This window comes from Octopus sinensis, linkage group LG6, assembly GCF_006345805.1.
Source record: "Octopus sinensis linkage group LG6, ASM634580v1, whole genome shotgun sequence".
Taxonomy (NCBI): domain Eukaryota; kingdom Metazoa; phylum Mollusca; class Cephalopoda; order Octopoda; family Octopodidae; genus Octopus; species Octopus sinensis.
In genome coordinates, this window is record NC_043002.1 from 89,274,945 (window position 1) to 89,300,808 (window position 25,864).

General features: G+C 35.2%; 1 protein-coding gene across 1 annotated transcript; it reads left to right on the forward strand.

Moving 5' to 3' along the window:
* Window positions 1-24,451, forward strand: LOC115213078 (pre-mRNA-processing factor 19). The gene is made up of 16 exons (XM_029781997.2): window positions 1-139; window positions 4,843-4,992; window positions 5,254-5,330; window positions 5,864-5,921; window positions 6,290-6,373; window positions 9,156-9,229; window positions 9,485-9,565; window positions 11,019-11,060; window positions 12,528-12,602; window positions 13,797-13,872; window positions 16,177-16,286; window positions 16,570-16,725; window positions 19,017-19,086; window positions 19,597-19,752; window positions 20,972-21,134; window positions 22,963-24,451. Exons 1-16 carry the CDS (start codon window positions 121-123, stop codon window positions 23,105-23,107), a joined length of 1,536 nt encoding a protein of 511 aa, XP_029637857.1. The 5' UTR covers window positions 1-120; the 3' UTR covers window positions 23,108-24,451.
* The last annotated feature ends 1,413 nt before the right edge of the window (window positions 24,452-25,864 follow it).

Consider the following 25,864-nt stretch of genomic DNA (forward strand, 5'->3'; position numbering starts at 1 on the left):
ATATATAATACTAACCATGTGTATAGAAGTGTGTTCAGGTATGTCTTCGGTTTAGCAATCCGGAAGTAGCGTTTTTGTATATTTCCGTTTAGAAGCCACGTGACTACCAATACACTAACAATGGCGCTTTGCTGTGCACGTAAGTTAATTTCTCTATTAAATAATTAATTTGTCCTTGCTGCTGTAAATCTATTATTTATAAACCTTCAGATTGTCCATTTAGAGTTCGCAGAACTTATGCACTTCAGCATCGCTTTTATTATTTCGTAGTTTCGACTGCCTATATGAAACGAGTATTGAGCCGGTTGCCAATATAACGAAAACACAAATGTGTTCTGCGACATGTGGCTTCTGAATTTAGCATTCGACTACGTTGGAAAATGTTTGTTTTAAACTCTTTCTCCGGTTCCTTTGCCTTGTGAAGAATAAAAATTCTATCAATAGATTTGGCGGGACACTACTATGAGTATGTGTGTTTGTTTGAGTGAAAAGAAAAATAAATAAATAATAAAAATAACATAACCGGAAAGGAGTTTAGATATATTTGAACGATCGAATCGTTCTTTTCATTTCAGTTCGCTCGAGAAGGATGGATCCAATTCTTATGTATTTATAACTTGGTGGGGCAGCTTAGCTCATAAATTAATAGCTTAGCTGGAACTGTATGGATAACTTGTCATTGGCTTCGTTACATCTTTGTTTCTAGTGTTTTTAAAACATCAAAGAAGCTATTTATCTTTTTGATTTGCAATTATTGGATAGAAAATATTATCTGCAACTTTTGAGATTTACGATTATAATTTTTTTTTTTTTTCTTACGAAAGTTTGGTATGTAACCAGTTTCGTTCTCAATTTAAAAAGATTGGATCTGAATTCTGTAATGTTTTCACTTGAAAAGTCCGTTTTTTTGTCAAATTCTCCTTCCCGCTAACAAATACTGTTGGAACCAGTAACACCAGAGATGTAAAATATTCTTGTTGCTGACCAGGTAACAAGGATGGTGGATAGCGACGATTAAGTTTAAATGTCCAACTGCAAAATGACAAAGTAGATGGATCATCATCATCATCATCGTTTAACGTCCGTTTTCCATGCTAGCATGGGTTGGACGGTTTTGACTGAGGGTTGGCAACCAGATGGCTGCACCAGGCTCCAATCTTGATCTGGCAGAGTTTCTACAGCTGGATGCCCTTCCTAACGCCAACCACTCCGAGATTGTAGTGGGTGTTTTTTACGTGCCACCTGCACGGGGGCCAGTCAGGCGGTACTGGTAATGACCTCGCTCGAATCTTTTTAAACGTGCCACCAACACAGGTGCCAGTGAAGCGAAGTTGGTAACGATCACGCTCGAATGGTGCCCTTTTACGTGCCACGGGTACGGAAGCCAGTTGGCTGCTCTGGCAATGATCACAACGATCACGCTCGGATGGTGTTCTTGGCACCTTAATGGATGTTGTTTGTAAACAAATCTCTTTTACCCTTCTGTTCTAAATGGTTTACATCAGTTCCCAAACTGACAAATATCAGTTCTCACACCAAATAGTTGTGAACCCTTCTTTTATTAATCAGATAACAAAATAGAGCTTGCAACCATATCATTCTTCTTTTCCCACCATTTCTATCAAGTATGGCAATTCCTCTGATCCCATTTCAATTCTCATTGCTCCACCTCCACGAGAAACGATGACTTCAGCCACCCTGCTAAATACTATATTTTGAAGTTTTATCAGATGTTCACCAGTAAACTGTACTAGGGAGTGTTTGATCACTATAACACTAAATTTTGAAACGTGATTTACCACTAGAACACTGCAAGTCACCTTACCACTCAGCTCTGTCAGTTCCATGCTAAGTATCTATAATAATGCATATGCTTCGTTCTAATCCATCAAAGACAATTGAGTGAAACCATTCTCTTGGGCATACCACGCTACATCTTACAACCAAAGCTCATAATCCCAAATCTGCAGCAGTTCAGACAAAGAGCATGGTATATAATGCTTGGTGGGGGAAAAGTCATCCACCACTACACACTGCATAGCTTTGTATGAGCCCATAAACAAAACACAAAGGTTACTGCCATGCATCTCATGACTCACACACTCTCACACCCACCAAACTGCTGCCAGGAACTCTACCAATTTTGCAAAGTCCTTTTCTTCTACATAACTGTATTTCTTAAGACAATTTCTCTGAGGTTGTCAAGTGTCAACCTATTACATTTGTTTCAAAGTTTATAGAAACAGTTATAAATAACGGCCTCAAGTATCTATTATCATCATCATCGTCGTTTAACGTCTGCTTTCCATGCTAGCATGGGTTGGACGGTTTGACTGTGGGCTGGCGAACCAGATGGCTGCACCAAGCTCCAGTCTTGATCTGACAGAGTTTCTACAGCTGGATGCCCTTCCTAACGCCAACCACTCTGAGAGTGTAGTGGGTGCTTATCTCCCAACACAGTTCCAAAAGGCCAAATCAACTGGTCCCTATTAAGAATAACTATGTAAAAATTTGGCCCAAATCTCATTGTATGCAGATGTCATTTGTTCCAGATTTCATTGTGCAAATAATGGATTTTTATATAAGGATTGATCAGCACACAATTTGCTTGCTGAAAGTATAAATGAAGCCAGCTGCTTTGCCTAGGCTCAAAATTCTGGTTACTTCTGGCTGACAAGACACAACATGTTCATATGCCAATGAACCAAGCATGTTGAACACACTATCATAAAAGAGAGAAGTTGTTCTCCTGTGACATACACTACAGCAACCAGCATATTTTGCAACTGAACCTGCCTAGACATGTTAAAAATAAATATATGAATAATTATTTTGAGATATATATCATGTCCACTTTTCTCTGTGTACTGAAAACTGTCAAACTATTTAAATGGGACTCTAGTGGAGAACAGTAATGCTTACTCTTCAAGAAATTGTCAGAAAAACAATGGACAACATTTTAGGGAAATTACTCCAATTAATCATATGTTCCATAAAAGACTATTTAAACTAGTCATACATAGCCTAAATATTCTACCAGTTTTATGTTCAAACTTGCCAGATCTAATCTCTCATATCTACTCTACAATGTCATTCTAAAAATATACAATCACATCGTTGAAATCTTGAAGCTATAAGATAATTCATGATTAATTCAATGTGAATAAATAAGCATTGCATTTGACAGTAAGATGAATGCTAAAGAGTTAATGGGTATTCATATTATTATCCCAAATTTCACTCTGAAGATATTAGTTGGCCTGAGGCTGTAGTAGAAAATACTTGTCTAAGATGCCAAACATTGTGATTGAACTTGAAACTATGTGATTGCAAAAGGAACTTCTGAACCATTCAGTCATCTTTGGTTGAATAGAATTATTTGCTTCTCAGCAACTGATTCTCACCATAATTCCATCCACACTCCCTTTGTTATATTTGACCAATTCAGTTTGACTCAATTTTTATTCTGACTTAGCTGTTCCATTCTTCAGAAAAGTTTGTGCAGTCAAGTATTCAGAACGTTCATTGTTTTATCTTTTTGTTTTCTTGCTTTTTGACTGAAAATATTCATGATTTGTCCATGTTTTAATGACATGGGTTGCAGACACACTTTTGTTACACAACTCTATATTGATTTATACAGCAAACTGTTTTTCATTTCAAAGAATGATTTAAAACAATGATTGTGTTTGATTATTTTCTTTCAATGATATTCTAATAATTAAATTGAAAAAACAGAAAAACCACAAGGTTTATAATCTAAAAGTTTTTGCACTTTGTTGTCAAATCTCAATGACTGATTTTTTTTCTTGAAACAGCACATTTTTGTTGAATTTTTCTTACTATATTTGCATTACCCATTAACTGTAAGAATAACAACCCCATTTTTAAATGAATAAAGATAACGTCTACATACTGTATACTACAATTATTATGCTCTTGTTTAATAATAACCTGTATATTTTATGGAAGTTGTGGGTAAAAAACCTAAAATACTCCAGTTGGCTTGTATTATGGGTATTCGTTTTTAAAATTAAGTTTTATTTTAAAAAAACTGGTACTCTATCAGTTACGACAAGGGTTCCAGTAGGTTTGATCAATGGAACAGCCTGCTCATGAAATTAACATGCAAGTGGCTGAGCACTCCACAGTCATGCATACCCTTAACGTAGTTCTCAGGTAGATTCAATGTGACACAGAGTGTGACGAAAGCTTGTTCTTTTCTCTATAGATACAATTCAGTTGACTGGCGTAATGTGAAATAAAGTGTCTTGCTGAAGGGCACAGTGCATGGACGGGAATCTAACTCACAAGCTTACAATCATGAGCTGGACACCCTAACCTCTAAGCCACATGCCCTCACAAGTTTTATTTATATAGGCACAGGAGTGGCTGTGTGATAAGTAGCTAGCTTACCAACCACATTGTTCCGGGTTCAGTCCCACTGCGTGGTATTTTGGGCAAATGTCTTCTATTATAGCCTCGGGCCGACCAAAGCCTTGTGAGTGAATTTGGTAGACGGAAACTGAAAGAAGCCCGTTGTATATGTGTGTGGATATGTTTGTGTGTCTGTATTTGTCCCCCCCAACATCGCTTGACAACCGATGATGGTGTGTTTACGTCCCTGTAACTTAGCGGTTCGGCAAAAGAGGCCGATAGAATAAGTCCTGGGGGTCGATTTTGTTGACTAAAGGCAGTGCTCCAGCATGGCCACAGTCAAATGACTGAAACAAGTAAAAGAGAGTATAAGTCTGAAGTGTGAATTTTTTTAACTAGAAATTTTTAGCTCCACATATAATAACATTTGAACAGAAATTTATGAAATGTTTTGCTCTTTTTCAGTTAGCAATGAAACCCCTGAGCATCCTTGCATTTCACCAGTATCAGGTCATATCTTTGAGCGTAGACTTTTGGAAAAGTACATTCAAGAAAATGGAACTGATCCAATGAATGGGGAAAAGCTGACAACTGATGTTCTTGTTGATATTAAAGGTTCAGATTCCTGTTTTCTTTTTTTTATATTTCAATCAATTATTATTTGTTCCAATTCATTTTGAATATCGACAAAAACAGTAAAAGTTTAAGTGTATTTTAAAATGTTATTTTTAACTTCATTCTTATCTTCAAATTAAATATTAATCTTTAGGTATTTGTATTTTCGAAATAGTTCATATAAGGGTATCTTCTGATTTATATTACTAATTATATCTTACGGCTTTAGTAAACAGTGTAAAAATGTTCTTTATATTTTAGCTTCACCTCTAATTAAACCTCGACCACCTTCAGCTACAAGTATTCCAGCCATCCTAAAATCTTTGCAAGATGAATGGGTAAATATCTGATGATTTTGTTTTTTTGTTTATGCATTCAGTATCTCAATACAATATAATAATGACAAGCAGATACCCTTCTTGATACTAAATTACTTGTTTTTTTAAGCTACCAGACTTTTGTTTATTAAGAATATAAACATTGACACCACTAGCTAAAGCAGTGTCAATGTGACACAAAAACACACATGTATATACTTACCTACCTACCTACGCGCACACACACACACCAGGTTTCTGCCTACACTTGCCCAAGGTGCTATGCAATGAGATTGAACTTGAAACCACATAATTGCAAAGTAAAATCTTAGCTATACAGCTATACCTGCACATGTATTAAATAGTACCTTTACTAATTTAGATTGTTATATAACCAAGATGAATATTTTGGCTGATATTCTTATGCATTTCTCAGCTAGTCCTCTGATTTAGTATAGTTTAATTAGTATTTGCACTGTCTGATGATTCATTGTTTTAATATATTTTATTTTATTCAGTGGCTGTTAATATTATCACTTTTATTTTTCTGTTAGGATGCTGTCATGTTACACAGTTTCACTCTACGACAACAATTACAGACAGCTAGACAAGGTAATATCTATAGACAACAGTTCTTCTTTCAACAATTGCTTATTTTATGACAAATAAGTTGATTAAGTACTCATGAAATGGTACAGAAATTATTAGGAGTTGATATCTCTTTCAATAACTTAAAAATTTATTTAAACAATTTTCTGAATTTTACATCAGTATACTGTAATGTTAGCATTGCTGATGGATACATTTAATTGAATTCATTTTATAACAAATTGTGCATTTTTTGCATCACTTGATAGGGATTGTATTGGTGGACGATGGCTGATGTTGAGATACAAATTGTAGAGTTTTTTTCATTACATCTTAAATGAAATTTATGTTGCATATGAAATACTTGAATAATGTTTTTCTTTTTTATACAGAATTATCTCATGCTTTGTATCAGCATGATGCTGCCTGTCGTGTAATAGCTCGTCTCACAAAGGAAGTAACTGCTGCAAGAGAAGGTAAAGTTTCTGTCAGCATCATTTTCCATTCTCTATTCCATACTGGATAAGTCATTAGACTCCATGTTAGATCTTTTTTTAAGTTAGCACCTTCTTAGATGGATCAGGGACCACATCCCATTCAAACATTACACTTTTGATGTGGTTTCTATCGCCAACAACTTTACAGAATGTACTAGGTGCATTTATTAAGAGATCACCACTAGAAGAGCTGTCTAAACTAAAGAATCCTCTCTATCTAATATTGTATCTCTTTGCTAGACAAAGGTCCTTGTTCCTTGCATTGTCTCCTGTAGCTCTATAGGTGGGAAGAAAACCACAGCAAGAGGGCAATAGTGAAAACCAGAATGATAAGAACAAAGAAGTAGTGAAGGAGATTGTAACTAAAGAGAGAGAGAGAGAGATGATAATTTATTGGTAAAGAGGTTCAATTAGAACATCATGAGCAAAGATCTCAGTCTAAATGTTAAGCATCTCCAATAAATGCATGTTTGACCATGCATTTAGTTGCTCAAGTGCCTTGATGGAGGAAAAGAGAAAGAGATTTGATGAGGGTAGGAAAGAGTAATAAATGGATAGTAATAAAAGAAGGGTGATGAAAAACTACAGAGAAAGAGGGATGTCATTGTGATAGAATAGGAAGGAATAGTATGGGAAAGAATGTAACACAGTTGTTTGGAAGCAGAAACTCTTTATATATATTAAGGGGGACCTCCGTGTAGATATTATACATCTCCATCCTCTGCACTTTGTTTTCTTATTTCATTTTTGCATGGGTTCAGCAGGTGGTCTCCAGCAAAATAATTCACCACTTGTTACAATCTAACATATGGTTCAACCACTCGCAATCAGTCTTCATTTTTCCCCATGACTCGTTCTTCTGCAGGTTCTGGGCCATACCAGTCATACTCTACATACTATTTTTCTTCCTCTTATGTTCAGTTTCACCCCCAGCTAATTTGTGCTCTGGTGTTCATACACACTAATATTCCATACACAGTGGCACGTACTTGCCTCATTTCTAGCATTGCATTTTATACACAACCAACATAATTTGTCATTCACTCTGTGTTTAAAACTTTTGAAGCCAACAGAGATAATTGTTCCCAAACTTTTCTGTCCCATTCTCACTTTGGCAACTATTTTTTTGGAATGTCTCTCACTACAGAGGGTCTTTTGATTACAGCTTGGGAGTTTTCTGAACATTTGAAGGAATTTTCTTTGTATACTCTTATATTAACTATTACTGTACATCATCTTTATTCAAAGAAGACCTTCTCTGTCAGTCTACCTCTCTACCCAGTACACCTTGGGCATCGATATTTTATGATGGGTATACAGTATGGAAATCCTACCTACTCTTTTTTGGGCATATTGCACCTGGCCGTTGCCTTGATGACAGTTGATCCCTGTCTTCTTTCTTGATAACTAAAACTTAGTTTTTGCTAGATTTACTTTAAGCCTCTTGATTTCAGGTTTTGCTTCTATGATAAGAACTTTTTTTCTAAGTTTTTGACAAATTCATCTGTAAGAATGAGGTCATTAGCATACAGGAATTCTCATGGGCAACCAGTCTTAACCTTTTAGCATTTAAACCAGCCATAACTGGGCCAAACAATACAACCTGTTTTATGTTCAAATTGGTCAGATCTGACCTTTCATATCTACTTTATGATGTCATTCTGAAAATATACAATCACATCACCAAAATCTTGAAGCTGTGAGATAATACCTAATTACTTGAAAACAATGTAAATAAATAAGCATCACATTTGACAGTATAATCTGAATGCTAAAGGGTTAAACTCCAGTGTTTATTATGATAGTATGGAGTTTTATAATAAACTGATATAACCGAGCTATTGGTGTACATCACTCTGAATACTAGTGAATACTAGATGCCTTTTTGGATTCACCTTGTTGACAGCCCCTCTGTACATGGCTTGCATGGCTCTCAAGCCATTTACCTATATCTAGCTTCCTTAGCAGTTATCAAACTGTAAAGTGTGAGCCTCTGTCAAAAATTTTCTCCAAGTCAACGAATGCTCAGTAGAGTAACTTATTCCTAGCTAAGTACTTTGCCAGGATTTATTGCACTAGGAAGAGAGTTTCAGTGGTATTCTGTTCTGTGTAAACTCAAACTGCATTTAATCTAAGTTAATTCCTAATCAGTGTTATAACTCTTCCAGTGATTTTCATAACATGGTTCATCAGTTTGATGCATCTGTAATTGCCTCTCATGAAAACATTTCTTTTGCCTTTGTAGCAGTTGATGATGATACTTTTACATCATTCATTGGGTATGACACCTCCCAGTACTACCTAATTGGTCATATGGCGACATGCATGTGACTATTTTCTTCAGCATTTTATACATCTCAGCCTCTTATGTAGCTAGAGTCTCATATAAATTTTCAATATGACATTGGGGTATATGTTATGTTTCATTTCAAAGTCATAGATCATGTTTTGCCCCTTAGGTAAAATATATATTACCTCACTTTTCTAAAACTTCCTATTTAAACTCTTTAGTTATACATCTCAGCCTCTATCCCTGAGGGACTTTTGCTTTTGAAGAATCTTATCAACTGCAATCTGCTACAAATTTTATATGCATTGTAAGCAAATCTGTCCATCATTTCTTGTTCTGCTCATTACAACATAATTTTTCACAGAAAATAGAATCAATTGTTATAGTCTGTACTTGATTTGTTTGTGTTATACTTCAGTTTTCATTGCAACACTTGTTTAATTTAATACAACCTTTTTTTCTTTTCTTCAGCTTTGGCTACTCTCAAACCCCAAGCAGGTATTGTTGCTGGGCCTGCTGGTTATGCTGCACCAACACCACAACCTGTAAGTCCTATTCAGACAAACATCTTTGCTGCCATCCTGATATTTGATTATGCTACTTTTTCTTCTATTTGTTATTTTTTATAAATTAGAGAAGCTTCATAACTGAGTTTTTGTAGAATATAAACTTTACTGAAACTTATTTTTCATCTTAGAAACTTAATTCTTTTAAATTGAAACAAAATGAAATCAAAGAAAAGTAAAAGAATAAATTCAATAATATTTTTTTTTTCTATATTTTCTTTTTCTTTTTGCCAGGCTTATGCAGCAGAAGCCGGACCTGAAGCTGCTCAGCAGCCAACAGAGGAAGCTGGCATGACAGAAGAAGTCCTTCAGAAGGTAGGACTTCTCTTAAAGAAAATGAATTTCGTTGCACTTTTCTTTTATTAATTTCCATTTTTCTCTCTGAAATCACACTGGTATTTTCATCATCATCATCGTTTAACATCCGTTTTCCACGCTAGCACGGGTTGGACGGTTCGACCGGGGTCTGGGGAGCCAGGGGCTGCTCCAGGCTCCAGTCTGATCTGGCAGTGTTTCTACAGCTGGATGCCCTTCCTAACGCCAACCACTCCGCGAGTGTAGTGGGTGCTTTTTACGTGCCACCTATACTAATTTAAAAAAAACAAAAAAAACACAGGGATGTGTAACAATGAGAGGTTGTTGACTAGGGTCTGTATGTATGAAGTAGCTTAAGGGAATGAGTAATGGAAGTGGATATTTAGCATAAAGGTAATTAGTTGTTAATGGAGAGCAGCAGGGAAAGCAGTTAAGATAATTGACAAGGCGCAGGAATGGCTGTGTGGTAAGTAGCTTGCTTACCAACCACATGGCTCCAGGTTCAGTCCCACTGCGTGGCACCTTGGGCAAGTGTCTTCTACTATAGCCTCGGGCCGACTAAAGCCTTCTGAGTGGATTTGGTAGATGGAAACTGAAAGAAGTCCATCGTATATATGTATGTGTGTTTGTCCCTCTGACATCACTTGACAACCAATGCTGCTGTGTTTACTTTTTTCAGTTTCTATCTTCCAAATCCTATCTCAAAGCTTTGATCAGCCTGGGGCTATAGTATAAGATACTTGCTCAAAGTTCCACACAGTGGGACTGAACCCAGAACCATGTGATTGGGAAGCAAACCTCTTGGCACACAGCCACATCCATGCCCATTGTATACCTGCATCTATACTGGTTGAAAAAGTAGTGTGGGGTGGCATTGAAGAGTCCCCATGGTAAGGGTAGTGTCTGAGTCTAGCAGGTCAAGTGGCCATATAAGAATATTAAAGTTGAACATATATAAGGTTTGTTAATTTTCTAAGAACTGTATTGTGGTAGTATGTAAAAGATGCCAAGTAAAAGGCAATCTAATGAGAAAATTATCAGGCTCATGACAATTCATAACTAAATCAAATATTTTAAAGAAATTTTAGTTATCTAGCTAAGTTAAGTAGACGTCATATTGCTCTTCATTTTTGCATTGCAGCATATACATGTGTGTTAGGAGCTGTGGCTGTATGTGCAGGCATGTTGTTAGTGGTAATTATATATGTTTGTTGTGAGTTGTGATTATATCTGTGTTAGTTGTGAGCTATGTTTATGTGAGGATGTATGTTTGTTGTGAGTTGTGAGTATATGTGTATGTTTGTTGTTATAAGTAGGAATTTGACACAATTTAGCTTTATTTTGTTTTGTTCATGTGATGATTCTTGCAATAACATTTTGATTCATTTTCATAACAGAGTGATGGTCATTAAATTAATTAACATATGATTTCTATTTTTTTCTTGTATTTCAGCTCCAAGACAAAGCCACTTTGTTAACAGCTGAACGAAAGAAGGTATTATTTTACATTTTGATTTGTGGAATATTTTATAGTGTTTCTTTAAATAAATAGTATATTAAAAGCCTAAAACCTTTATTCTTGTATTTTTCTTGACAACAGAAATTAAGATAAGGTTACAATAAATATACTTTTAATTGGGCCATTGATATCCAAAACACCACCATACCCATTTATTACATTGGTTAAATCATCTTATTTCTTGAAATATTTGTGGCTTTTCACTTTGGTGGAAATTCACCAGTTCTTGTCCATTTTAGTATTTCTATTTCAAAGAATACCATCAGATATCAAATTTTATCAATAGCATTGAGCTTATTATTGGCGATGGTGGTCACTTCATGCATGAATCTATTAGCATATACTTCTCTATTTGTAACTTCTACATATATTATTATTCTTTAGATATATTGACTTATGCTCAATCTCTTCTCATGAAGAAACCAACAGCTATGTAAGATTGGATATGAAATGTATTTATTTTTGTTAGATTTTCATTTGAAGGTTACAAAAGAAAATACCAATACTTGATTCTGCTTTAAAACTGCCTCTACATACTTTTTTCCCTAAATCTACATTTAAATATGCATTTCTATGTTTAATCTACAGAAAAGGGCTAAATGTACAATTAGCTCAATATGGCCCTTCTGTAAGCAAATTACTATTGAATAAGCAGACATGTTTATGGAAATGTCCATGTATTGGCTAACTGATCAATAACATGAACACATGCTTTTGATGTTATGTGCAGTAAGTGCTGCCAAGTCTATTTATCATTTGCATCAAACAGCATCTTTATATGAACTTGTTGATTAAAAAACACTTAGACACTGGACTTTATAGGAAGGTCACAATCTTGATGAAGGTTGCTGACAAAAATGTTGGAAGCATAAAAATTAAACAAGCAATTTTCATATAATGCTGTGAACCAGAGCTCAACTACTGTCATGAACTATAAGGTTGATTTGATGCTGGTATATGTCATAAAAGCTTTCTTTTTTTGTTCACTATTATTTGTATTCATCATTAGTGCCTTTTTTGTGGCTGCAGTTCTGATTTTTGTTCTATATCTCCCTTACATATATTGAATAATACCTGAAGCCAAACCCTCTATATCTATATCACTCTTCATTCATGTAAACACACACACACATATATATGACGCCATGATAGATCGTTAGCTACTACACACATTTTTTTCTCTCCTTGTTTTTTTCTGTGTAGCTTTCTGTAGAAGAGCATAGGCTCAAAACGTAAAAGACTTTTTCTATTCCTGAACGCTATACTAATACATCTGTTTGTTTGTACACCACCTGCCTTCGTCTTCTGTTTATTTTCGTAAACTTTCCCTTTATATATATATATATATATATATATATATATATAGTTAGTAGTACTTATTATGAACTATCCACTTACTAAGCATATCAACTGTTAATCTACCAAATTATATATCTATTTTAGAGAGGTAAAACTGTTCCTGAAGGTTTGGCGAGCTCAGAAGATATTCGTGGCTACAGACAATTGGCTTCACACACTGTAAGTTAAATTAAATTCATTTCAGATTTGTTTTTAGCATTAACTAATGACAAAATGCTCTACAGTTAAATGCCACCCCATTACTTTAAGTACTTGATTGATTGCAGTTTATTTTAATTTAACTCTCAACTAAATTTAAATTAATGTATTTTAATTATTTAGATACTAACTCACTTCTGGTTCTTTGATACAAAACATTCTTAGAGCATAATTTTATTTAAGAACTTTTGTTGTTCTAAACATCAGTTTACTATACTAAATAATGAACAAAATTATTTTACTTAATCCCTCTAAATTTTTGATAATTTATTAAAATTTTGTTAGAAATATATCCATCATCATCATCTGGCTTCCGTGCCGGTGGCACATAAAATACACCAATCTGACCGTGGCCGTTGCCAGCCTCGCCTGGCACCTGTGCAGGTGGCATGTAAAAAGCACCCACTACACTCACGGAGTGGTTGGCGTTAGGAAGGGCATCCAGCTGTAGAAACATTGCCAGATTAGACTGGAGCCTGGTGCAGCCTTCTGGCTCCCAGAACCCCGGTCGAACCGTCCAACCCATGCTAGCATGGAGAACGGATGTTAAACGATGATGATGATGATCATCATCATCATTTAACATCCGTTTTCCATGCTAGCATGGGTTGGACGGTTCGACCCGGGTCTGGTAAGCCATGGAGGCTGCACCAGGCTCCAGTCTGGTTTGGCGGTGTTTCTACAGCTGGATGCCTTTTCCAATGCCAACCACTCCACGAGTGTAGTCCATGAAAGATTAAATTCTACAGTTTTATTTGTTCATCACCAATGACTTCTCTGTAAGAATTCAACATTTGCTCAAAAGTTCTATAAAAACTTGGTTTTGTGAAGAGTACAATAATAGGTTTTATTATAATCAAAAACAGTTTTAGAATTTTAGCCTGATAACAAAAGCAGTTCTAATTAGTGGTGAAATACTGTCAAATTAATCATATAAATTCCTGTGCAATTAGCTGACTAATGCCTATTTATTTGAATTCTACTGCAAAATAAAGAACCTATCTTTGGAATTTCTCCAATATTTTTTAAATGTTAAGAAAACTTTTCTTTACTGTTTACTATTCATTCAATTCATCCATAAATTTGTTAGATTTAATAACATCTTGTAATGTTTTTAGTTGCTGTTTTTCTAACTTTTGGCTTCTGTTTCTTCAGGGTCTTCATAGTGCTAGTGTTCCTGGTATTGTATCATTGGACATTTGTTTGCGAGATACATCGAAGATTGTTACAGGTAACACCACCTACACATGCTATATACTACATTTCATCATCATAGAGTGTATCCTCTTTAATCTGGAAATTATTACTTTCATATTTTCCATTCTACTTTCTCATATTGGTTTTTTAGTTGTTATTGGCGATGAGTATAGCAAGGAATTTAGTATACAGGTAAGAGTTCACCAAGGATTGGTTCTCAGTCCCCTCTTCTTTATCATAGTCCTGCAGGCCATAACAGAGGAATTTAAAACTAGCTGCTCTATACTGATAAGCTTGTTTGTATTACTGAATCACTATCAAAACTAGAGAGGAAATTTCACGTGTGGAGGCAAGGTCTGGAATCAAAAGGCCTTAGAGTTAATTTAACAAAGACCAAAGTCCTAGTAAGCTAGGAAACAGACAGATCACCGATCCCTTCAGGGCAATGACCTTGCTCAGTATGTAGAAAAGGGGTTGGTAGAAACTCCATATGGTGAACCTAGGGTAAGCTATGGACATATAAGAGGTGCAGCAGTATCAGAGGAAGGTTAACAGAGAAAGTAGTCTTTATGTGTGGCAGGTGTGCAGGTACAAGATACACTAGGAATGTGCAGAATATACGCTCCCTCAAATGTCCAAGGGGGTCTTTAGAAGTAGTAGATAGTTACTGTTACCTAGATAACAAAAGTTAGAAATGGAGGAGGAAGTGCTGAAAGCTGGTTGCTAGAATAAGATTGGGCTGAGCAAAGTTCAGTGAGCTGCTACATTTGTTTGGTAAGACAGAGCCTCTCCCTCAAAATGAAAAGGAGATAGTATGATACCTGTGTTCAAGCAACTATGCTACATAGTAGTGAAACATGGGTTGTGACTGCTGAGGACATGCAATGGCTTGAAAGAAATGAAGCCAACATGCTCTGCTGGATGGATAATGTTAGTGTGCATGTATGACAGTGTAAATGAGTTAAGAGGAAAATTGGGTATAAGAGGCACCAGATGTAGTGTGCGAGAGACAAGACTGCACTGGTATGGTCATATGTGATGCATATGGATGAGGACAACTGCATAAAGAAATGCTGATCTCTAACTGTAGAAGAAACATGTTGAAGGAGTAGACCTAGGAAAACATGAGATGAAGTGGTGAGAAAGGATCTTCAGATACTAGGTTTTACTGAAGAGATGACAAGAGACCAAGACTTCTGGTGATTTGCTGTGCTTGAGAAGACACATCAGGCTAAGTAAAATTGTGGCCATCTATATACACAGGTATGTCCTTGTTCTGTGGGCTTGTGAATGCTGGTGTCATGTAAAAGCACCTGTGCTGGTGCCACATAGATCACCACCTCTTTGGGGTCACATAGAAAGTTCCTGTGCCAGTTTCACATATAAAGCACCCATGCCAGTACCACATATAAAGCACCCTGTACACTGTAAAATGGTTGGTGTTAGGATGGAGGCTGTAGAAACCTTGCTGAAACAGACAATTGGAACCTGGCCAGCTCCTGTCAAACTGTCTGACTCATACTTGCAAGGAAAATGGACATTAAATGATGTTTTATCTCTACACTATATTATATCTACTAGTTTTTTCTGTTTTGAACCACCACCTGTCTAGCCCTGCATGCATATATATGCACTGGCATAAGAAAAATATTTTGGTGGGGAAGCTTAGCATTTACCCATGCATGACAGTCACCCCTTGCCATGCCATCAATATTGTACAAGAGAAAGGCTGATACAGCATGGTACCAGTGCCATTAGAGTGTTGTTAGAAGGCAGAGAACCAGTACAGACACTGCAAAGTATCTTGTTTGATGCTATAACAGTTCTATTAAGTTTCACTCTAGATTTAGTACTTCTTTTTATCAACCCTGAAAGGATGAAGTGCAGGGAGTTGAAACAGATACAAGCCTTTAATGATTCTCCGATCATTACCAATCATTTCAGATTAATAGATTAATAGTAAAAAAATTGGAGATACTTTACACATGTTATAAGCTTAATTTTTTTCTGTTTTTTATCATTAAAGTCATTGATATCACCTTATGTAGCTAGGGTCTCATAAATTTTCAATATGACATTGAGGTATATGTTATGTTTCACTTCAAAACCATAGATCATGTTTTGCCCCTTAGGATATATATATATTATCTCACTTTTCTAAAACTTCCTATTTAAACTCTTTAGCCACTTTGTCTCTCCATTGTTCACTGGTTAACTACCAAGGATAAACCAGAAATATAGAAAGAAAAATGAGTATAGAGCAGATTTTAAAAATATATATAATTTTGAAGTACAAATTATTTGGCCAAAGTAAATATCTGCATTGATATTTTTTCAGGTGGGAATGACAAGAATGCTGTTGTTTTCAACAAAGATACAGAACAAGTTATGGCAATTCTTAAGGGACATACAAAGAAAGTCACCAGTGTCATCTACCATCCAGAAGAAGTAAGTTGTAACTGTATATTTTGGTCAGATTTTACAATTATTTGCCCAGATTTGTTAGATGTAGCTCTACCTTCAATCTGTTCATTTTTATTGCCTTGCATGCATTTCTTGAAGCAACAAACCACTTTTTTTCTTTTTCTTTTTTTTTTTTTCCATTATTAGAAAGGATGATGTTCTTTTATTTTTCATACGTAAAAATGCATATTAAATCAACTGTTATTTTATTTGTATCAATAGCTTTTATAATTTTTAAAAAAATACTTTTCATTTTAATTTTTACTAGGATCTGGTGTTTACAGCATCTCCTGATAGCAGCATCCGTGTTTGGGGCATTCAGACTGCTCAGTGTGGTCAAGTGATTCGTGCTCATGAAGCTCCTGTTACTGGTCTGAGTCTTCATGCTACTGGAGATTACTTACTCAGTAGTTCCACCGATACAGTAATTACTTATTTTCTTTTACTTCAATCCAATCTGATAATTTCAAATTAGAATCTTATAATAATAATAATGAAATTATTGTATTCAGTGCTCAGGTGCACCGCAACTTATCTAAAGTGCGTATAAAGCATATGCAGTAATGTACAAATGTCTGGAAAGTGAACAGTGTATGAGTCAGATACATGCTTGCGTGTGTATGGAGGGGAGAAAATCAGGTGTAGTGTTGGCGAATCTCAGGAAGCATGGAAGTTTTGAAGGATGCAGTGCTCTGACAACTAACAACTGATGCCGGCGGTTTGTTCCATGCTTCAGCAACTCTTACAATCTTGTCAAATGTAATGCTTATTTATTCTCACTGTTTTGAATTAATCATGCATTATCTCAAAATTTTTAGAATGACATTGTAGATTGGGTGTGAGGGGCTTGATCTGGCCAGTTTGAACTTAAAACAGGAAGAATATTTGGGCTGGATATGATGTGACTTGTTTAAATGCTTATGGATTGAGCATTCTCATTCAGTTTTACATAATTTACTCGTGTTACAGTTGAAGGTCATGAGTTTGATTCCTGGCAGTTCGTTGTTCTTTTGAGCAAGACACTTTATTTCACATTGCTCCAGTCCACTCAGCTGGCAAAAGTTAGTTGTGCCTGTAATTCAAAGGGTCAGCCTTGTCACATTCTGTGTCATGCTGAATCTCCCTGAGAACTATGTAGAGTGCTCAGTCACTTGCACATTAATTTCAGAAGCAGGCTGTTGTCATAACCAGCAGCAGTTGTAGTATTTAACTCTGTGGCAGTACTATTTACTGTTTAGCTAAAAATATATTGCAGTGTTTATGGAATGCTTAGACCCTGTAACATGTGTAATTCCCACTGGTCAACTGTTTCCATTAAAACCATTGCCAACCTATTCTGTATTACAATGTTATTGTATAATGTTCACTTCCAACTAAAGATGAACATTTTATCTCTTGTTATTTATTAAATTCTTTGGCATTTTTACATGTCTGGTTTGAACTGATAATAGCCTCAGTTCCTTCCTTTGACATCCATAGAATATTTATAGATTTTAAATAAGCTTTATTGCTTTGCTTAAATTTTGTATATTTAGGTGAGATTTTTTTTTTCAATTCAATTTTTATTGGCTCAAAAAGCAAAAGCAAGGCCATTGTAGGGGGACAGGGAGGGTGGTCATACAAAGAGTTCAGGCTATTTCTGGTCAAGAGAGACTTTGAACCGAGCGGTCGTCGGCATCTTCACTATCTCGTCCGGCAGCTTATTCCACAGATCCGCAACCCGGATGGAGAAAGCCCCTCTCCTTCAATTGAGATGAAATTGTCGTAGACAGAGCTTTAATAACTCACAATGAACATTTTGCTTCACAATCATTATCAGCCAGAAGTTGAGATACCAAATGTTTATAGATAGAAGAAAGTTCATATGAACAAAAGATTTTTAGCTTTTTAGTAATAAACCCTTACAAATTTAATATAAAAGGACTCTGCAAACAAAATGATAGAAAACCTTTTGTTGTTTCATACAACTATTAAATAGAAAAGTATCTATAAATATAGATAGATACATACGCAAGGACACACACACAGACACACACACACACACACACTGAATAATTAAATGTAATACAGGTATTTCTACATTTTTTTAAATATAAATGATGCAAGTTTATTAATACTTTGCTATGTAAGCCACCCGTCTGTGCAAGGCACCAGTAAACTAGTTTGGTGGCTACAGGGATTTAAAGTTCTTGCTCAACAATTTGTGCAGATTATAAAAGGTTCCAGATCATCAGTGTTCTGAAAGTCAGTGTTGTACCTGTATGAATATCAATCAGTAGTCAGATTTTTTGCTGTTGCAGCTCTTTTTCATAGTAATAGAATGACTGATAGCTTTCTTCCAAGTATTATTGTATCTTGAAGTTCACATCTTAGGCTCATGCCAAAGAAAAAAAAATAAAGAATAATAAAAAGACTTCAATTCTATTTATCCTGATGTACAGGGTGTTCAAAAAGTTTCTCTGCTGTGAATTTTTCTCCAAGATGTATTTCAATGCATGTGTAGAAGAGTCAACTTATGTATTGAAAATGAAGGCACTTTCAACACTGCTTATAAATTTTTTTTTTTAGTCTTGTGAATTCTAATATATTCTTATACCATCTTATAAATATTTATTTTCCAATAAAATCCTTACTGTGGAGAGACTTTTTGAACATCCTGTTCTTCTGTTGGCAATTTGATGTCCAATATATTAATATGTTTTACTTTATTTCTAGTATTGGGCTTTCTCAGATATTCGAACTGGTAAAGTGTTAACTAAAGTCACCGATACATCTGCTCCACACCGTAAGTTTCTTATCATATCTTATAACACAATCATTTTCATAAATGTTTCCATTGTTATCTGTGTTGTCCCAGCTTGACCACATCACACTCCACTGTATGTAAGTAATCAAAGAGTAACCCTTTAAATCATATTTTCATTATTCTTACGATGACACCTTTTGTCCCTTGAGGTTTGATAAAATGAGCACCTGGGTGATACTTGAGTCAACTCAGTTTTGTATCTCATCTCAGAGTGTAATTCTTGAATTTGCAAATTATGCAAGAGAAAATCAGAACAGTTCTATACATTAAGGTATATTATAAGAACTAACAATCACTATTTTTTAGTACTGTGTTAATATCTCTGCTGCAGTGTTTTGGTTCTGTTTGAACTGCTAATAATTTTAGGTAAAATGTAAATACTTCAAAACATGTAGAATCTTCAGTCTTAATATCATTACTAGTATTTGTGATTATAATGCATGTTACACGATTTTTTTAATTAATTCTTTTTGTTTGTGTTGTTTTTAGCTCTGACTTGTGCACAATTCCATCCTGATGGTCTTATTTTTGGAACTGGAACTGAGGATTATATGATTAAAATCTGGGATTTGAAAGAACAAATCAACGTAGCTAACTTCCCTGGGCATATGGGCCCAATTACCAGTATTGCATTTTCTGAAAATGGTAAGACTCACAGTGTATTCAAAATAATTTTTGTTTGATTTCACTATGAAATTTAATTTTGAAGTTTAAAAATAGATCTTTCTATCAAATATACTTTTTGATTAACCATTAACATCTGAATGAATTTGGAAGATGGAAACTGTATGAAAACTCATCATTATATAGTTTCAAAAATTAAACAAGCATGACAAAGGAGTGAATATAGAACTTCATACACAAGATATGGATATGCTCATTCCTTGTTGATAATTGTCCGAAAAATCATAGCAAATTTCATACCTTTAATGATAATATATATATATATATATATATATATATACATGCACACACACGCACACATTCCTACATTGTGTGTATTACATGCTTGTAAATATGTGCATGAATATTGGCATTCCATGGCTTTGCTTGTCTGATTAAAATAGTGATATGTTTATGTTCTTTATTGACGTTACTAGAAGTTTCTCTGTGCTTTCACAGACTAATGGAATAAAAATATTATTAACCATCTTACAAACAATAACTCTGAGCACCTTTTCAAACTCTACCCGTCCAACACCCTTGGACATATTTACAAAGTCAGAAAACAGCACAGCTCCCATGACTTTAGGAAACATTTTTTCACGCTGAGAGTTGCTGAAGTATGGAACAAACCGCCGGCATCAGTTGTTAGTTGTCGGAGCACTGCATCCTTCAAAACTTCCATGCTTCCTGAGATTCGCCAACACTACACCTGATTTTCTCCCCTCCATACACACACAATCTGACTCATACTTTGTTCGCTTTCCAGGCATTTGTACATTACTGTGTATACTTTATACGCACTTTCTGACAAGTTGTGGTGCACCTGAGCACTGTATACAATAATTTCATTATTATTATTAAAATGATCTCCTACCTGACAAACAGGTAAGGATTGTGAGCAGGAAGAGTATCTGGCCATAAAATCCTTCTTCAAATAAGTCTTCATCCAGTCAATGCTAGCATAGAAAGAAGCAGGTGTTAAACAGATGTTCTATTTTTCTACTATTTACCTTTTGATTTTTTAAATGTGTCTTTAATCATAGATTTATGATTACAACAATATTGTTACAATTCTATCAGCATTTTCTGTTGTAATATAAATGGTATTGCCTCTTATCTTTTACTAAATTGTCGTCTTTCTCTTTCTCACCTCTCATTCGTTCATAGTCTCACTGTTTATACTATTTTTTGTCTCTAGGTTACTACCTTGCTACTGCTGCTGAAGATGCTGTTGTAAAACTGTGGGATTTGCGTAAATTGAAAAACTTCAAGACTATCCAACTTGACGATAAATATGAAGTACGCAGTCTTTGTTTTGATCAGAGTGGATCGTATCTTGCTGTGGCAGGTACTGATGTTAGGTATGTATTGTTTATTAAGTTCTTGTTTCAACATCAACAATTTGAATTTTTGCCTCTGCAGTATTATATTCTAATTGGTCAAGAGTAAAGTGTTCTGATTAGAATGATGTGTCCCAACATTACTAATTGTGCTAAGCTAATCTAAATACATGAAGATTTCTGAAGCAAACTGCCAGGAAAATTAGTCTGGAGTAAATTATTTTGATATTAGCAGTTTAATATGACAAAACTAAATTGTTAAAACTTCATAATTAGACTTTCTGATTGATAAGATTTTTCAGTGTATCATTCATCATCGTCGTCATTATTATTTAATGTCCATCTTCCCTACCGGCATGGGGTGAACAGTTTAACAGGAGCCGGCAAGTCAGAGGACTGCACCAAGCTCCACTGTCTGTTCTGGCATAGTTTTTACTGTTGGATACCCTTCCTAATACCAACCACTTTACAGAGTGGACTGGGTGCTTTTTACACAGCACCCACACCAGTGAAGTCTGTTATGCATGGTTTTTAGAGCTGGATGCCGTTCCTAACATCAACCACTTTACAAAGTGGACTGGGTGGTTTTCACATAGCACCAGCACCAGCAAGGTCTGTTTTGGTATGGTTTTTACAGCTTGATGTCCTTCCTAATGCCGACCACTTAACAGAGTGGACTGGGTGCTTTTTCTATGACACCAACACTAGCAAGGACTGCATTGGCATGGTTTTTACAGCTGGATACTTTATATGTGGCACCAACATCAATGAGGTCTCCAAGTAGCTTGTAAGACAAAGATCTTTTGAGAGGAGGTGGCTTTGTGCCAGGTGATGAGAAGTTTGAGTATGACAGAGGGACAGAAACATGTTTTGCTGTAGAGGAGATGCATGGTTACCCTAGTCAGAGGGAGATGGTGGAAGTGTGTTAGGGAAAACTCTTAAGGTACAGGGATGAGAATATGAATGGAATGGCAGAGCATTGCCAGGGGTGCATGAGCAGGGAGTTCCTGTGAATGCTAAGTGGCGGGGAGAGTACAATGACAGGTGAAACCTGGGTATGTATAGGGGGGAAACAGGATAGCAATGACACAGTGGGCAGCACATTGAGGACAGGAGCAGGGAAGGAGAATGCATGAAAAAGAGGAAATCTGCAGAAAAGGAGAAGAGAAGATGTAGTTTGGTTTATTGGGGTCAGGTGTGTAAAAGATTTATTGTTACATGTGGGTGGAACGTAGAGTGCTTCCAGAACTATTTCATTGAGGTGGGCAGGTTTTCTCAAGAACTTCATATTATTAAACATATCAGTCTATTGTCATCTTCTCTGTAAGGCCCAACAGTCTGAGAATGTCTGTATTAAAATATTGGTAAGACTCCTGAGAATTTTTTTGGTGGTCAGTCACCTCCACACTTTTAGAGAGAATTGTTTCTAGCTTAAGTATAATGCCCGTGCTATCAGTTTTGAGGGGAGGGTGTTAGTTACTTCAGTCCCCAATGCTTCACTGGTACTTGATATTTTTCACCTCCAGAAAGTTGAAAAATAAAGTTGGTCTCAAGATTTGAACTCAGAACAAATAGCACTAGATATTTTTTTCAATCCTCTGATGATTCTGAGAGTTTAATATTGGAAACATTAAGGATGATTTTGATATCTAGAATTGTAGTACAAATATGAGTATTTCCTCAAATTTTTTATTTCCAAATTAAATTTTCCTTTTGACAGTTTGCTTTTTTTATAAGGCAGAATATATCTGTCATGTAGGAAAAGTGACAAATTCCTTTGTTTTACTTGTTTACATAAATTTTTTTTTTTACACATCACTGAGTAACTTTTTTTTATTTTCTATTTTAGGGTTTACCTCTGCAAGCAGTGGCAAGACTTGGCAGTTTTTAATGACCACACAGCATCAGCTACTGGTGTGCGATTTGGTCACAATGCTACATTTGTGGCTTCAGCTAGTATGGATCGTTCAGTTAAATTCTTTGGAATGAATTAAGACCATTACTTTATGTGAATGTGTGTATGTGAGCATATATGTGTGAGTCTTCGTTTGTAATGTGCTGCAAGTAATGTCAGTTGTGGAAAAGCAAACTTTTAAAGACATCTTGCTAATGTCCATTTCATCAATATTCTAAATTTGACAAACAACATGGATTTTAATAAAACAGTTGCTGTTAGTATGTGACCAAATTTTTTTTTTTTTTTTCAAAAGTAAAGTTATCAGATATTCAGTTTTTTAAGAGTACATACATGCTTTTCTAACAGCTTCTTATGTAACTAGTGACAATATTGTATTTATTAGATCTGGTTTGGAATCTCTCAGTGTGAAGATAATCGCCATGCACTTTGCACAGATCACTCCAGTTAGCTTTATTGTTGATATAAATATTTCATTGGAATTTATCAGTATGAAGATCAGTATTATACATTTTAACACAGATCATCTATCCACTCTAGTTGGATTCTATTGTTAATAGGTATTATGGTGTGAGATTTGTCATTAAAGCTCCAGATCCTATCTAGCTTCATTTCAAGAACCTACAAAACAAGTCTTTATTTACTGATCTTTTCCTTGTCTTTATATGTCAAAAACTACAGTCTTTTTACTTAATTTATTTTGAAGTTAGGTTTCATATAGTTTTAAAATACTTCATTCTTTTATCCGTTTCTTAAATCCTTTTACACATTTTGTAAGTTTATTTTTAAACAATGATTGAGTTAGATAACTTAAGGCTAAGTTACTTTTAATTTTACATTAAGAGATGCAAATTACTTTGGTAGACAGTGACATGATGTTTCTTGTCTTCTAATGATTTTTCAGTCAACAATTAAATATATATACAAAGCTGTTCTGGAGTTAGACCAAGTTGTTAATGGTTTGTGGAATTTTAGACTATAGTATATCTTTGGATGATTTATTTTCTATAGCAGGTTCCAAATTCCTTCCAAAAATTAATTATACTATAGAAATTTATAACCATGGTAGAAAAGTTTTCTTTTTTTTAATCATTTTCCCCCTTGTTTCATCAGAATTTTCCTCTATATAATATTACCATGATAAAATCAAATTCAGAATTTTAAGCATGTTTCAAATATTCTAGAAATGATTGTGCAGTGACTTCTTTCAAGAGGCAAATTAATTGCCTTTGATGTACAGTTCTACAATCATAATGGTTGTTATAACTAAAACTGCTTTCACTCTTTCCATCCAACATGTGGCAAAGAGGATTCTGCACATCATTGATAATATTTCATTCTTTTTTGATATTGTATTATTTTTCTTTATTATTTTATTAACTGACTCATCTATCATCAGAAATAAAACTGTTAATTATTATAATTTCTTTCTTGTCTTTATATTTCTTTCCCTTTTTACCATTGTGGTTAGAATGACATAAACTGCTTCATAATTCTTTTCTCAGTTCAGATCCCACCAAGATTACCTTTTCTCTTCTAGGGTCACTAAAACAAAGTCCCAGTCAAGTATTGAGATTGATTTGACTAACTACTCCCACAAATTTAAGGCCTAGTGCCTATATTAAAAACTATTGGCTGGTTGTATGATCAAGGAAGTTCATTCCAAGAACATGGTTTTGAGTTCAGTTCCACTCTACAACACCTTGGGCCAACCAAATCCCTGTGAGTGGATTTAGGAGACAGAAATTGGAAAAAGCCCATTGTGTGTGTTAGCACTATGATAATTGCTTAGCCAGGAGCAATGATATTGATATCATTTTCACTGTCAATAGGTTGTTTGTTGGCTGAGTGCCTTCAAAGACATGGAGTAAAATTTCAATTAACTCTGAACAGTTTTGAAAGGGTTTATCTTTCAAAAGGTTAAAACTGTTTCAAATGCATTAGTCTTTTAATATTGCACTGACTACTGCAAGACACTCGCTTTTAATGAAGTGGTTCTGTCTGTTACTTACATTTGCTAATCTATTTTAACACCCACCACTGCAACTCATAACCTTTTCATGTCCAACGAAATGGTTTCCACGAAGCTCCTGTATCATCATCATCATCAATGTTGAACACCTGTTTTCCATGATGGCATGACTTGAACTGGTAAGGCCAGGGGCTGTACAAGGTCCCATAATCTGTTTTGACTTGGCTTCTATGGCCAGATGCCCTTCCTAAAGTCAACCACTCCAGTATATTAGGTGCTTTGGATCTTTTCGGTTTGAACGGCAGTTTTTTCTAGCGGTGTCATATGAAATTGTCACCCATAATTATGACCCTAGTATCGATCTATTGCATTTCAATCTGTTTTAGGGTTAGGGGTGGGGGGAAGGGTATCTTTTTTTTTTTCAGAAATGTAAATAAACCCAATCCGTTTCTTAAACGAGGGACATTTTTATACGGCAGAGAATGTTTTCACCTCAATAGATGTCATTGATTGGTTGAAATTGAAGAAAAAAACAACAAATATCTTCTAAACTATAGAATTTTCTCAATAAAGCCAAGAGAAAAAGATGTTTTATAAACACATTCTACCAGTATACGAAGTTTAAAAGTGTTATGTGGAAATTATTTTAAAAAACTGCCGTTCAAACCGAAAAGATCCGGTGCTTTTTATGTGGCATCAGCACCAATGCTTTTTACATAGCACCTTGGTTTTGGGATCTCAATTGTTGTGGTGGATGGGTCTTCTAGAGTACAACAATGTGCCACATATCTCCATCCTCTGTCATCTCCTTTGTAAGACTCAGCATTTTCAGATAGGGCCTTCAATACTTCATCCCATGTTTTC